Here is a 15,000-nt window from a genome sequence, read left to right as displayed (position 1 = left end):
GCAGAGACCCATTGTAGTGGTGGTTAGATGCTATGTACTACAGAGACCCATTGTAGTGGTGTCTAGATGCTATGTACTGCAGAGACCCATTGTAGTGGTGGCTAGATGCTACGTACTACAGAGACCCATTGTAGTGGTGGCTAGAAGGTGACAAATCTGCTGATGTGCCCTTGAGCAAGGCACTTAACCCTCATTGCCTGAGGGTCACCGTTACTAATGGCAGTCCCTGGCCGTGACCCTACTCTTCCAGGTGGTCTCAGGGGGAGTTGGAATAAACACCCTACTCTTCCAGGTGGTCTCAGGGGGAGTTGGAATAAACACCCCACTCTTCCAGGTGGTCTCAAGGGGAGTTGGAATAAACACCCCACTCTTCCAGGTGGTCTCAGGGGGAGTTGGAATAAACACCCCACTCTTCCAGGTGGTCTCAGGGGGAGTTGGAATAAACACCCCACTCTTCCAGGTGGTCTCAGGGGGAGTTGGAATAAACACCCCACTCTTCCAGGTGGTCTCAGGGGGAGTTGGAATAAACACCCCACTCTTCCAGGTGGTCTCAGGCGGAGTTGGAATAAGCAACAATTAATAAAAAATTATCATCAAATTCACACATGTATTAATACACACTTGTACGATGTGTGAAATAGGACAAATATAGATATCCACCAAAATGATTATTAATCATTATGAATTATTATGAATTATTATGAATCATTATGAATTATTATGAATTATTATGAATCATTATGAATTATTATGAATTATTATGAATTATTATAAATTATTCTGAATTATTATGAATTATTATGAATTATTCTGAATTATTATAAATTATTCTGAATTATTCTGAATTATTCTGAATTATTATGAATTATTCTGAATTATTATGAATTATTATGAATTATTATGAATTATTCTGAATTATTATAAATTATTATAAATTATTCTGAATTATTCTGAATTATTCTGAATTGTTCTGAATTATTATGAATTATTCTGAATTATTTTGAATTATTATGAATTATTATGAATTATTCTGAATTATTATAAATTATTATTAATTATTATTAATTATTATAAATTATTATTAATTATTATTAATTATTATGAATTATTAGAAATGTGTATGAATTATTATGAACTATTATAAATTATTCTGAATTATTATAAATGATTCTGAATTATTCTGAATTATTATACATTATTATGAATTATTATAAATTATTATAATTTATTATGAATTTTTCTGAATTATTATAAATTATTATTAATTATTATTAATTATTCTGAATTATTATAAATTATTATGAATTATTATTAATTATTCTGAATTATTATAAATTATTCTGAATGATTCTTATTATTACATATTCACACCAGAGACGTACCTGCTCACAAAACCCGAAGAAGAAGAACGGTCCGACTCAAGAGTCACGTATCTAGAGAGTTCGAGAGGACATTTTAGGTTTCTGCATTATGATGCGTTTATATGACATTACATTGCATGGCAGCCATGTTAGCTCCCCATGGGCAACATGGACCGATAGCGGTTCACATCATTCTCAGGAATTTTTAACAACGCTATGTACAAGAGTTCAAATTCTTGTCGTAAATGGATATACGGAATGCTCAAAGGCACTAACATGGCGTCCAAAAGCTCTGGCCCAACTCTTTAGACATATGACTCTGGTAAGACTCATTTGCATAAATCGAACTACTCTCATTCCTAGATGGGGCAAACGGAGAACTTTCAGACTGGGCCTTTCATCTCAACCTCTAACTGCCTGACCTCTTCTCCCCTCCCCCAGCATTTGCCCCCATCCCGTTTGGAGGGCTGTACCTGCCCCTGGAGGTGCCTCCTAACCTGTGCCACTGCTCCCCCCTGGTCCTAGCTTACGACCAGGCACACTTCTCTGCCCTGGTGTCCATGGAGCAGAAGGACCAGCACCAAGAACAAGGTAAGACAGACGACTGGAAGTTGACTGAGGATGTCCTAATATGTATACCGTAACTCATAATGTGACTGGGAATGTTCTAATATGTATACCATAACCCCTAAGGAGACTGAGGATGTCCTAATATGTATACCGTAACTCCTAAGGGGACTGAGGATGTCCTAATATGTATACCGTAACTCCTAAGGGGACTGAGGATGTCCTAATATGTATACCGTAACTCCTAAGTTGACTGAGGATGTCCTAATATGTATACCGTAACTCCTAATGTGACTGAGGATGTCCTAATATGTATACCATAACTCGTAAGGGGACTGAGGATGTCCTAATATGTATACCGTAACTCCTAGGGGGACTGAGGATGTCCTAATATGTATACCGTAACCCCTAATGGGACTGAGGATGTCCTAATATGTATACCGTAACTCCTAAGGGGACTGAGGATGTCCTAATATGTATACCGTAACTCGTAAGGGGACTGAGGATGTCCTAATATGTATACCGTAACTCCTAAGGGGACTGAGGATGTCCTAATATGTATACCGTAACTCCTAAGTTGACTGAGGATGTCCTAATATGTATACCGTAACTCCTAATGTGACTGAGGATGTCCTAATATGTATACCATAACTCGTAAGGGGACTGAGGATGTCCTAATATGTATACCGTAACTCCTAGGGGGACTGAGGATGTCCTAATATGTATACCGTAACTCCTAAGGGGACTGAGGATGTTCTAATATGTATACCGTAGCTCCTAAGTTGACTGAGGATGTCCTAATATGTATACCGTAACCCCTAATGGGACTGAGGATGTCCTAATATGTATACCGTAACTCCTAAGGGGACTGAGGATGTCCTAATATGTATACCGTAACTCGTAAGGGGACTGAGGATGTCCTAATATGTATACCGTAGCTCCTAAGTTGACTGAGGATGTCCTAATATGTATACCGTAACTCCTAATGTGACTGAGGATGTCCTAAAACGTATACCATGGCTCCATAAGGTGACTGAGGATGTCCTAATATGTGTACCGTAACTCTTAAATTGACTGAGGATGTCCTAATATGTATACCGTAACACCTAATGTGCCTGAGGATGTACTAAAACGTATACTATGGTTCCATAAGGTGACTGAGGATGTCCTAAATAGTGTACCGGGACTGCTTAGGTAACTGAGGAAGTCCGGAAATGTATCCCGTTTACACCAAGGTGTCTGAAGATGTCTTAAAGTGGATTCCTACCAGTGGAGGCTGGTGAGAGGAGCTATAGGAGGACAGGCTCATTGTAATGGCTGGAATGGAATCAATAGAACGCTATCAAACACATCAAACACATGGAAACCATGGAAACCACATGTTTGACTCCGTTCCTTTTTATTCCATTCCAGCCATTACAATGAGCCCGTCCTCCTATAGCTCCTCCCACCAGCCTCCACTGATTCCTACTGCTCAAACCTAATGTCCATGTTATGTAGATGAAGCAGGTAGACAGACATACAGTCTGTTATGTAGAGGAAGCAGGTAGACAGACATACAGTCTGTTATCTAGAGGAAGCAGGTAGACAGACATGCAGTCTGTTATCTAGAGGAAGCAGGTAGACAGACATACAGTCTGTAATCTAGAGGAAGCAGGTAGACAGACATACAGTCTGTTATCTAGAGGAAGCAGGTAGACAGACATACAGTCTGTTATCTAGAGGAAGCAGGTAGACAGACAGACAGTCTGTTATCTAGAGGAAGCAGGTAGACAGACAGACAGTCTGTTATGTAGATGAAGCAGATAGCTACAGGGCTGGCTACACTAGAGAGACACTTTGTGTTAGTCTGCCCTCTGTGGGCCTTTTTTCATCCTGACTGGCTCCTTTCACCCTCCCTCCCTACCTCCCCTCCTTTCACCCTCCCTCCCTACCTCCCCTCCTTTCACCCTCCCTCCCTCCCTCCCTCCCCTCCTTTCACCCTCCCTCCCTACTTCCCCTCCTTTCCTCGTCCCTTCCCTTCCTTCATCTCTCCCTCCTTCTCTTCCCTGGGAAGGCATAGGGCTGCATGGACAGACAGCTCACACTAGATAGCCTGGAACACGGCCCAGTTTGGCCTTCCCTTCCTGCTTATGGAGAAGGGTGGGGGGAGAGAGAGAGATAGAGGGAGAGGGAGAGAGACTAGAGAGAGAGAGAGACTAGAGAGAGAGAGAGAGAGACTAGAGAGAGAGGGAGAGAGAGAAAGAGAGAGATACTAGAGAAAGAGAGACTAGAGAGAGAGAGAGCGAGACTAGAGAGAGAGAGAGAGAGACTAGAGAGAGAGAGAGAGCGAGACTTGGGAGAGAGAGAGAGAGAGCGAGACTAGGGAGAGAGAGAGAGATAGAGACTAGAGAGACCAGAGAGAGAGCGAGACTAGGGAGAGAGAGGGAGACTAGAGAGAGAGAGAGAGACAGAGACTCCTTTTTTCTCTCTCCCTTATAATAACAATCTGACTCTTTGTCCTTCCCATCATTGCTGGTTTTCTATGCTTGTTTTATTGCTGTGGTTTAGCAAATATGACTAAAGCCAGTCTATGTAAACAGCTGCAGTTATTTAAAACTATTTTTAGATTTACATATTATTTTAACATTTCCTGCTTTACACTAAGTTGGCCCAATCAGCCTTTCCACTGCCTTCCACTGAAATAAACGAGGCCTTCAACACTCTTGCTGACTAATGACTGCTAGCTTAACGTATGGAATGAAGTGTGAAACGTACCAAAAACGTGAACATACATGTATCATGATTAACGACAGTATTAGTAATTCGTCTTCTCGGTTGAATCCCTTATCTGTGCCATTGTGTTTTTGTAGTGGGGTGTAATACACATAATCGCCACCAGAGGGCAGCGCTGACTAAATGAAAGAAGCCATTGTGCTTTGGTAGTGGGGTGTAATACACATAATCGCCACTAGATGGCAGCACTGACTAAATGAAAGGAGCCATATGTGCAGCTGGTGAGGGAGGGACTTACAGCGCTGTTTAACACAGACAGTAATGCTCTTTTCTTTTTGTTCCAGTCCAACACTAACACACCTGATTCAACCAATCAGCTCATCATCAAACCCTCATTTAGTTGAATCCCGTGTGCTACTGTTGTGATGGAACAAACATGTTCTGTCCCGTGGGGCCCCCACCAGGGACTCCCGTTCGAATATCGCTGCTATTTTTAATTTAAACTTTGTTTGAACTAACAAAATCAATTTGATTCATTTATTTTTAACTAGGCAAGTTAGTTAAGACCAAATTCTTATGTACAATGACGGCCTACCCTTGATATTTAGTTGCCGTTGGATCCTGTCGATGTGTTCTGAGATGAGTTCGTGACGTTTCTTTTAGACAAAGGGTTGTAAAGGCAGCCAGCTATGGAATCACACAGCCGTACTGCCTTACAGGTGGTCTAAAGACTTGTTCTGACAGCTGCTGCGTTTGATAACCACCATTTTGTGTCAAACTACTGTATTCATACTGTATCCGTGGGTCTACTATCTCTCTCGTAGAAATATAGGGTCTCTATCTCTTTTTCGACCACCATTTTGTGTCAAACTGCTAGTTTCATAAGCTATCTGGATACCTGTTGTCTCTATTTTCCCATTTAGCACAATCAATGGGAAGATCTGTGTTGTTCAGTGTTCCTTGATAGCTGTAGTGTTTGTGACCTTCGTGTCCCAGACAGGTTTCTACCAGTCTCTGTTTACTATAGAGAGGAACACAGCACACCACCACACGTTGAGGCTAGCTAGACCAGACACACTGACGGTTCATGGTTGAGTCCCAGACGACACCCTAAACCCTTGCACAGTGCACTACTTTTGACCAGAGCGCGTAGTCCCAAATAGAACCCCCGTTCTCTTTGTAGCACACTACTTTGGTCAAAAGTAGTGCACTGTGCAGGGTGTAGGGTGCCATTTGGTGCACAGACCCAATGCTTCCCTGTTTGTATCTGGTTGTTCTGTTCTCGTTTGGAACTCTGATAAACATTCTAGAACACTGTTCCAGAACTACTACTGGCTTCATTGTGATGTCATGCCATGTTCCAGTCAGAAGCTCCTCTGCCTACAGTATCTACAAATACACAAGGTGCAATTTCAATCAATTAGCCCATGTGTCAGATAACATTTCTACATTACCAGGTGAGGTAATTGGTCATCAAATGATGTGCCCAGGGGCCCTGACCTCCAGGGGACCCCCATTGATTTTTAGAGTGGCAGGTAGCCGAGTGGTTAGAGTGTTGGGCCAGTAACCAGCAGGTAGCCTAGTGGTTAGAGTGTTGGGCCAGTAACCAGCAGGTAGCCTTGTGGTTAGAGTGTTGGGCCAGTAACCAGCAGGTAGCCTTGTGGTTAGAGTGTTGGACTAGTAACCAGCAGGTAGCCTAGTGGTTAGAGTGTTGGACTAGTAACCAGCAGGTAGCCTAGTGGTTAGAGCGTTGGGCCAGTAACCGAAAGGTTGCTCGATCGAATCTCTTAGCTGACAAGGTAAAAATCTGTCGTTCTGCCCCTGAACAAGGCAGTTAACCCACTGGGGGGGTGCTAAAGTGTTTTGCACGTGAGGTGGGTAGGCCCCGCCACTAAATCTTGCTTAGGAACCCCCGAAAGGCTAGAGGAGCTTCTGGTTGTACTCTGTGCAAATTGTTGTCAGGAGCAGGGAGGGAGTTATTCAGGGAGAGGATGAGGGAGGGAGGGTTCAGGGTTCATTAAGTGAGTGGGAGGAAAATTTTTGGGGGGAAGGGTTGAGGAAGGGGCCGATGGGTTGTTCTAGGACAGACGCTGAGGTTATTGTCAACAGAAGAGCTGTAAACACTTTTCCAGTTCCCTGAACTGTCTGAACAGAAAGAGGAACAGGGGCAGGACAGCACGTTCAGTAATCTGTACTCTGGGCGCATCCCAAGTGGCACCTTAATCCTTATAGCGCTAGTCCCTATAAAGGGCTCATTTTGGAAGTAGTGCACTATATAGGGCTCATGTTGAAAGTAGTGCACTATGTAGGGCTCGTGTTGAAAGTAGTGCACTATATAGGGCTCATGTTGAAAGTAGTGCACTATATAGGGCTCATGTTGAAAGTAGTGCTCTATGTAGGGCTCATGTTGAAAGTAGTGCTCTATATAGGGCTCATGTTGAAAGTAGTGCACTATATAGGGCTCATGTTGAAAGTAGTGCTCTATATAGGGCTCATGTTGAAAGTAGTGCTCTATGTAGGGCTCATGTTGAAAGTAGTGCTCTATATAGGGCTCATGTTGAAAGTAGTGCACTATATAGGGCTCATGTTGAAAGTAGTGCACTGTATAGGGCTAAATAGGGCTCATGTTGACAGTAGTGCTCTATATAGGGCTCATGTTGAAAGTTGTGCACTATATAGGGCTCATGTTGAAAGTAGTGCTCTATATAGGGCTCATGTTGAAAGTAGTGCTCTATGTAGGGGTTATGTTGAAAGTAGTGCACTATAGAGGGCTCATGTTGAAAGTAGTGCTCTTATGTAAGGCTCATGTTGAAAGGAGTGCACTATATAGGGCTCATGTTGAAAGTAGTGCACTATATAGGTCTCATGTTGAAAGTAGTGCTCTATAGAGGGAATAGAGTTCCATTTGGTCCTCTATCTACTCTGTACAGTTAACAGCTGTTGTTGTGTGTTGGGGGCCTAATACTGATCATAGTGATACCATCCATACCAGCTGTGAACCCTGTGTGAACCACGTCTTTACACTGATATGCATAGAGAGCAACAGGTGTGCATGTGCACGTGCACGCACTCTCACTGACTCTGACTGGACTAGTTTAACCCTCACCTTTCATGGAGGGTGTTATGGGAGAGATTGGTATGAGAGGGGAGACAGAGAGGGAGAGGGAGAGAGAAAGAGAGAGACAGAGAGGGAGAGAGAGAGAGAGAGAGAGACAGAGAGGGAGAGAGAAAGAGAGAGACAGAGGGAGAGAGAGAGAGAGAGACAGAGAGGGAGAGAGAAAGAGAGAGACAGAGAGGGAGAGAGAGAGAGACAGAGGGAAAGAGAGAGACAGAGAGAGACAGAGAGGGAGAAAGAAAGAGAGAGGGAGAGAGACAGGGAGAGAGAGAGAGACAGAGAGGGAGAAAGAAAGACAGCGGGAGAGAGGGAGAGAGACAGGGAGAGAGAGAGAGAGAGAGAGCGAGAGAGAGAGAGAGAGAGGGGAAAGAGAGAGAGAGAGAGAAGGAGGAGGGAGAAGGAAGACAGAAAGAGAAGTAGGGTATGAGAAGGAAGACAGAAAGAGAGGTAGGGTATGAGAAGGAAGACAGACAGAGAGGTGGGGTATGAGAAGGAAGACAGAGAGAGAGGTAGGGTATGAGAAGGAAGACAGAAAGAGAGGTAGGGTATGAGAAGGAAGACAGAAAGAGAGGTAGGGTATGAGAAGGAAGACAGAAAGAGAGGTAGGGTATGAGAAGGAAGACAGAAAGAGAGGTAGGGTATGAGAAGGAAGACAGAAAGAGAGGTAGGGTATGAAAAGGAAGACAGACAGGGAGGTAGGGTATGAGAAGGAAGACAGACAGAGAGGTAGGGTATGAGAAGGAAGACAGACAGAGAGGTAGGGTATGAGAAGGAAGACAGACAGAGAGGTAGGGTATGAGAAGGAAGACAGAGAGAGAGGTAGGGTATGAGAAGGAAGACAGACAGAGAGGTAGGGTATGAGAAGGAATACAGAAAGAGAGGTAGGGTATGAGAAGGAAGACAGAAAGAGAGGTAGGGTATGAGAAGGAAGACAAACAGAGAGGTAGGGTATGAGAAGGAAGACAGACAGAGAGGTAGGGTATGAGAAGGAAGACAGACAGGGAGGTAGGGTATGAGAAGGAAGACAGACAGAGAGGTAGGGTATGAGAAGGAAGACAGAAAGAGAGGTAGGGTATGAGAAGGAAGACAGAAAGAGAGGTAGGGTATGAGAAGGAAGACAGAGAGAGAGGTAGGGTATGAGAAGGAAGACAGAAAGAGAGGTAGGGTATGAGAAGGAAGACAGAAAGAGAGGTAGGGTATGAGAGGTTGTAACTATCTGAGTCACATTGCAGGCAGGTTGTTATTGACATGGTAAACAGGTGCACACAGCCAGGAACACAGCCTGTTTTGGACCTGGGTTCAAATACTATTCAACATATTTCAGATACTTTGAAGTGTTTGCTTGGAGTGCCGATGGGTGGGGTTTGTACTTTTGCCATAACGACACAGGGTTTAGTGCAACAGGCAAGCTCAATCAAGCATAAAAAAAATCAGTATTTGAAATGATTAACAATGTTTGAATCCAGGCGTGCTGCCTGCCTGCGTTGCGTGCCTGGCTGGCTGCCTGCGTGACTGGTTGACCTGAGAGGTGAGGTTAGGCCGTAACTCTGTCAGAGGGTTATTATGACTAGACTTGTTCAGACGGGTGTACAGTGTATATCACTCCAGACTAGAGAGGAGAGTTGAGTTGATGATACACGTGTTGTTGAGACTCATGTACCAAAAGGGAAACAGTGACCTTGTGTGACATGTGGTCGTCGGCCATTTTGACAGTACAGTACAGTTGAGTTTTTATGGGACACATTTCTCCATCATAGAAGACGATGGCAAGGCTATTTGTGGCTCTCTTCAAAAGAAGAGAGAAAATCTTGGCTGGGGGTGTAATTTAGTCTTCATTACCCAGGGGTGTATTTAGGCTTCATTACCCAGGGGTGTATTTAGTCTACATTACCCAGGGGTGTATTTAGTCTTAATTACCCAGGGGTGTATTTAGTCTTAATTACCCAGGGGTATATTTAGTCTTAATTACCCAGGGGTATATTTAGTCTACATTACCCAGGGGTGTATTTAGTCTACATTACCCAGGGGTGTATTTAGTCTTAATTACCCAGGGGTGTATTTAGTCTTAATTACCCAGGGGTATATTTAGTCTTAATTACCCAGGGGTGTATATAGTCTTCATTACCCAGGGGTGTATATAGTCTTCATTACCCAGGGGTATATTTAGTCTTCATTACCCAGGGGTGTATATAGTCTTCATTACCCAGGGGTGTATATAGTCTTTATTACCCTGGAGTGTATATAGTCTTCATTACCCAGGGGTGTATATAGTCTTCATTACCCAGGGGTGTATATAGTCTTCATTACCCAGGGGTATATTTAGTCTTCATTACCCTGGGGTGTATATAGTCTTCATTACCCAGGGGTATATTTAGTCTTCATTACCCAGGGGTGTATATAGTCTTCATTACCCAGGGGTATATTTAGTCTTCATTACCCAGGGGTGTACAGTATTTAGTCTTCATTACCCAGGGGTGTATATAGTCTTCATTACCCAGGGGTATATTTAGTCTTCATTACCCAGGGGTATATTTAGTCTTCATTACCCAGGGGTGTATATAGTCTTCATTACCCAGGGGTGTATTTAGTCTTCATTACCCAGGGGTGTCATTAGTCTTCATTACCCAGGGGTGTATATAGTCTTCATTACCCAGGGGTGTATATAGTCTTCATTACCCGGGGGTATATTTAGTCTTCATTACCCAGGGGTGTATATAGTCTTCATTACCCAGGGGTGTATTTAGTCTACATTACCCAGGGGTGTATTTAGTCTTAATTACCCAGGGGTATATTTAGTCTTCATTACCCAGGGGTGTATATAGTCTTCATTACCCAGGGGTATATTTAGTCTTCATTACCCAGGGGTGTATATAGTCTTCATTACCCAGGGGTGTATATAGTCTTCATTACCCTGGAGTGTATATAGTCTTCATTACCCAGGGGTGTATATAGTCTTCATTACCCAGGGGTATATTTAGTCTTCATTACCCAGGGGTGTATATAGTCTTCATTACCCAGGGGTATATTTAGTCTTCATTACCCAGGGGTGTATATAGTCTTCATTACCCAGGGGTGTATATAGTCTTCATTACCCTGGAGTGTATATAGTCTTCATTACCCAGGGGTGTATATAGTCTTCATTACCCAGGGGTATATTTAGTCTTCATTACCCAGGGGTGTATATAGTCTTCATTACCCAGGGGTATATTTAGTCCTCATTACCCAGGGGTGTAATTAGTCTTCATTACCCAGGGGTGTATATAGTCTTCATTACCCAGTGGTGTATATAGTCTTCATTACCCAGGGGTATATTTAGTCTTCATTACCCAGGGGTGTATATAGGCTTCATTACCCAGGGGTGTATATAGTCTTCATTACCCAGGGGTATATTTAGTCTTCATTACCCAGGGGTGTATTTAGTCTTCATTACCCAGGGGTGTATATAGTCCTCATTACCCAGGGGTGTATTTAGTTCTCATTACCCAGGGGTGTATATAGTCCTCATTACCCAGGGGTGTATTTAGTCCTCATTACCCAGGGGTGTATTTAGTCTTCATTACCCAGGGGTGTATATAGTCTTCATTACCCAGGGGTGTATATAGTCTTCATTACCCAGGGGTATATTTAGTCTACATTACCCAGGGGTATATTTAGTCTTCATTACCCAGGGGTGTATATAGTCTTCATTACCCAGGGGTGTATTTAGTCTTCATTACCCAGGGGTGTATTTAGTCTTCATTACCCAGGGGTGTATTTAGTCCTCATTACCCAGGGGTGTATATAGTCTTCATTACCCAGGGGTGTATATAGTCTTCATTACCCAGGGGTGTATTTAGTCTTCATTACCCAGGGGTGTATTTAGTCCTCATTACCCAGGGGTGTATATAGTCTTCATTACCCAGGGGTGTATATAGTCTTCATTACCCAGGGGTGTATTTAGTCTTCATTACCCAGGGGTGTATTTAGTCTTCATTACCCAGGGGTGTATTTAGTCCTCATTACCCAGGGGTGTATATAGTCTTCATTACCCAGGGGTGTATATAGTCTTCATTACCCAGGGGTGTATTTAGTCTTCATTACCCAGGGGTGTATTTAGTCTTCATTACCCAGGGGTGTATATAGTCTTCATTACCCAGGGGTGTATAAAGTCTTCATTACCCAGGGGTGTATATAGTCTTCATTACCCAGGGGTGTACTTAGTCTTCATTACCCAGGGGTGTATTTAGTCTACATTACCCAGGGGTATATTTAGTCTTCATTACCCAGGGGTGTATATAGTCTTCATTACCCAGGGGTGTATTTAGTCTTCATTACCCAGGGGTGTATTTAGTCCTCATTACCCAGGGGTGTATATAGTCTTCATTACCCAGGGGTGTATATAGTCTTCATTACCCAGGGGTGTATTTAGTCTTCATTACCCAGGGGTGTATTTAGTCCTCATTACCCAGGGGTGTATATAGTCTTCATTACCCAGGGGTGTATATAGTCTTCATTACCCAGGGGTGTATATAGTCTTCATTACCCAGGGGTGTATTTAGTCTTCATTACCCAGGGGTGTATATCGTCTTCATTACCCAGGGGTATATTTAGTCTTTATTACCCAGGGGTGTATTTAGTCTTCATTACCCAGGGGTGTATATAGTCTTCATTACCCAGGGGTGTATATAGTCTTCATTACCCAGGGGTGTATTTCGTCTTCATTACCCAGGGGTGTATATAGTCTTCATTACCCAGGGGTGTATATAGTCTTCATTACCCAGGGGTGTATATAGTCTTCATTACCCAGGGGTGTATATAGTCTTCATTACCCAGGGGTATATTTAGTCTTCATTACCCTGGGGTGTATATAGTCTTCATTACCCAGGGGTGTATATAGTCTTCATTACCCAGGGGTGTATATAGTCTTCATTACCCAGGGGTGTATATAGTCTTCATTACCCAGGGGTGTATATAGTCTTCATTACCCAGGGGTGTATTTAGTTTTCATTACCCAGGGGTGTATATAGTCTTCATTACCCAGGGGTGTATATAGTCTTCATTACCCAGGGGTGTATTTAGTCTTCATTACCCAGGGGTGTATTTAGTCACAGTAGCTGTCATTTTCATGTGGTGTATTCTGTATTTTCGATCAGTCTTGTGATAGATTACATAAATTCCTTGAAAGATACCCAAAGTTCTGGTAGTTTACTGGTCCATGTTGAAAGTTTCCAGTAATTTACCCACCCTTTGCAACGCTAATTATGTCTTACAGTACATTGTCTCAATGCAGAGAGATGTATTATATCTGATAGTACATTGTCTCAATGCAGAGAGATGTATTATATCTGATAGTACATTGTCTCAATGCAGAGAGATGTATTATATCTGATAGTACATTGTCTCAATCAGTCTGTGGTGTAAAGTAATTCATCGTGTCTCAGGCTCGAGGCTGATCAAACTGTGCGACGAACTTTCTGTGAAAGGAAAGACAGAACGGCGTCACACTGCAACACACACACACACACACACACACGCACACACACACGCACGCACACACACACACGCAAACACACACAAACACACAGAAAGACAGAACAGTCTCACTGAAGACCTGTGGGAGAAACCCTCAAGACCACAGCACAACACAGCTGTACTTGATCAGAGTTACGCACACACTACTTACGTAAACACTCCCACACACACACACACACACACAGGATGCTGCATTCCTCTCCACATTCTGAGAGTTAACAGCTAAATCTTTTTTTGGCAAAAGCCCTGAACGTCAGAAGCTCGCTGACTGTCTGACAGACACTTTTACAGCATGGCCTGTCCTCTGTCTCAACAACCTTTGGAAAGAAAATGGTGATAAATAAAATAAAAAGTGTACATTATAATACAAAATTCTTGCAACCAATAGAATGTTATTTACATGGGTGATTCAGGCTCTCCTCAGCTCTGCTGATTTTGCTGTGAAGAGTCTGAATCATTCGATTTCTTTGTTTTAATACTGCCCATATGTAGCTGGTTTCTGGTCGCAGGTTCAGGAATGGCTGAAGATTTGTAACATTTACCCGGAGCTAACTCTGCGGACGGCACTCCTGGGTGATCTGAAACCTCATAGTCAATCCATCAATAGTATAATAATGCTTTTAGTAAAAAAAATGTTTTTTTTTTAGGGCCTACGTGTATGTGTGTATGTAAACTCAGCAAAAAATCATCCTCTCACTGTCAACTGCGTTTATTTTCAGCAAACTTAACATGTGTAAATATTTGTATGAACATAACAAGATTCAACAACTGAGAGACATATACAAGTTCCACAGACATGTGACTAACAGAAATGAATAATGTGTCCCTGAACAAAGGCGGGGTCAAAATCAAAAGTCAGTATCTGGTGTGGCCACCAGCTGCATTAAGTACTGCAGTGCATCTCCTCCACATGGACTGCACCAGATTTGCCAGTTCTTGCTGTGAGATGTTACCCCACTCTTCCACCAAGGCTCCTGCAAGTTCCCGGACATTTCGAGGCTCTCACCCTCTGATCCAACAGGTCATGGCAGAACACTGACATTCCTGTCTTACAGGAAATCATGCACAGAATGAGCAGTATGGCTGGTGGCATTGTCATGCTGGAGGGTCATGTCAGGATGAGCCTGCAGGAAGGGTACCACATGAGGGAGGAGGATGTCTTCCCTGTAATGCACAGCGTTGAGATTGCCTGCAATGACAACAAGCTCAGTCCGATGATGCTGTGACACACCGCCCCAAACCATGATGGACCCTCCACCTCCAAATCGATCCCGCTTCCAGAGTACAGGCCTCGGTGTAACGCTCATTCCTTCAACGATAAACGCGAATCCGACCATCACCCCTGGTGAGACAAAACCGCAACTCGTCAGTGAAGAGCACTTTTTGCCAGTCCTGTCTGGTCCAGCGACGGTGGGTTTGTGCCCATAGGCAACATTGTTGCCGGTGACATCTGGTGAGGACCTGCCTTACAACAGGCCTACAAGCCCTCAGTCCAGCCTCTCTCAGCCTATTGCGGACAGTCTGAGCACTGATGAAGGGATTGTGCGTTACTGGTGTAACTCGGGCAGTTGTTGTTGCCATCCTGTACCTGTCCCGCAGGTGTGATTCTTGGATGTACCGATCCTGTGCAGGTGTTGTTACACGTGGTCTGCCACTGCGAGGTCAATCAGCTGTCCATCGTGTCTCCCTGTAGCGCTGTCTTAGGTGTCTCACAGTACGGACATTGCAATT

General features: G+C 43.4%; 1 protein-coding gene across 1 annotated transcript in view; it reads left to right on the top strand.

Annotated features, from left to right (window-relative positions):
• LOC110517419 (OTU domain-containing protein 7A) overlaps positions 1-15,000 on the top strand; it is a 173,979-nt gene that overhangs the window by 133,320 nt on the left and 25,659 nt on the right. Inside the window, exon 10 of the mRNA XM_036981649.1 lies at positions 1,803-1,952. Coding sequence (XP_036837544.1) covers positions 1,803-1,952 — 150 coding nt within the window. The remainder of the gene's footprint in view (positions 1-1,802; positions 1,953-15,000) is intronic.

Source organism: Oncorhynchus mykiss, chromosome 6 (assembly GCF_013265735.2).
Source record: "Oncorhynchus mykiss isolate Arlee chromosome 6, USDA_OmykA_1.1, whole genome shotgun sequence".
NCBI classification, from domain to species: Eukaryota; Metazoa; Chordata; class Actinopteri; order Salmoniformes; family Salmonidae; genus Oncorhynchus; species Oncorhynchus mykiss.
Note: the sequence above shows the minus strand (reverse complement) of the source record. Positions and strands in the feature narration are given on the sequence as shown.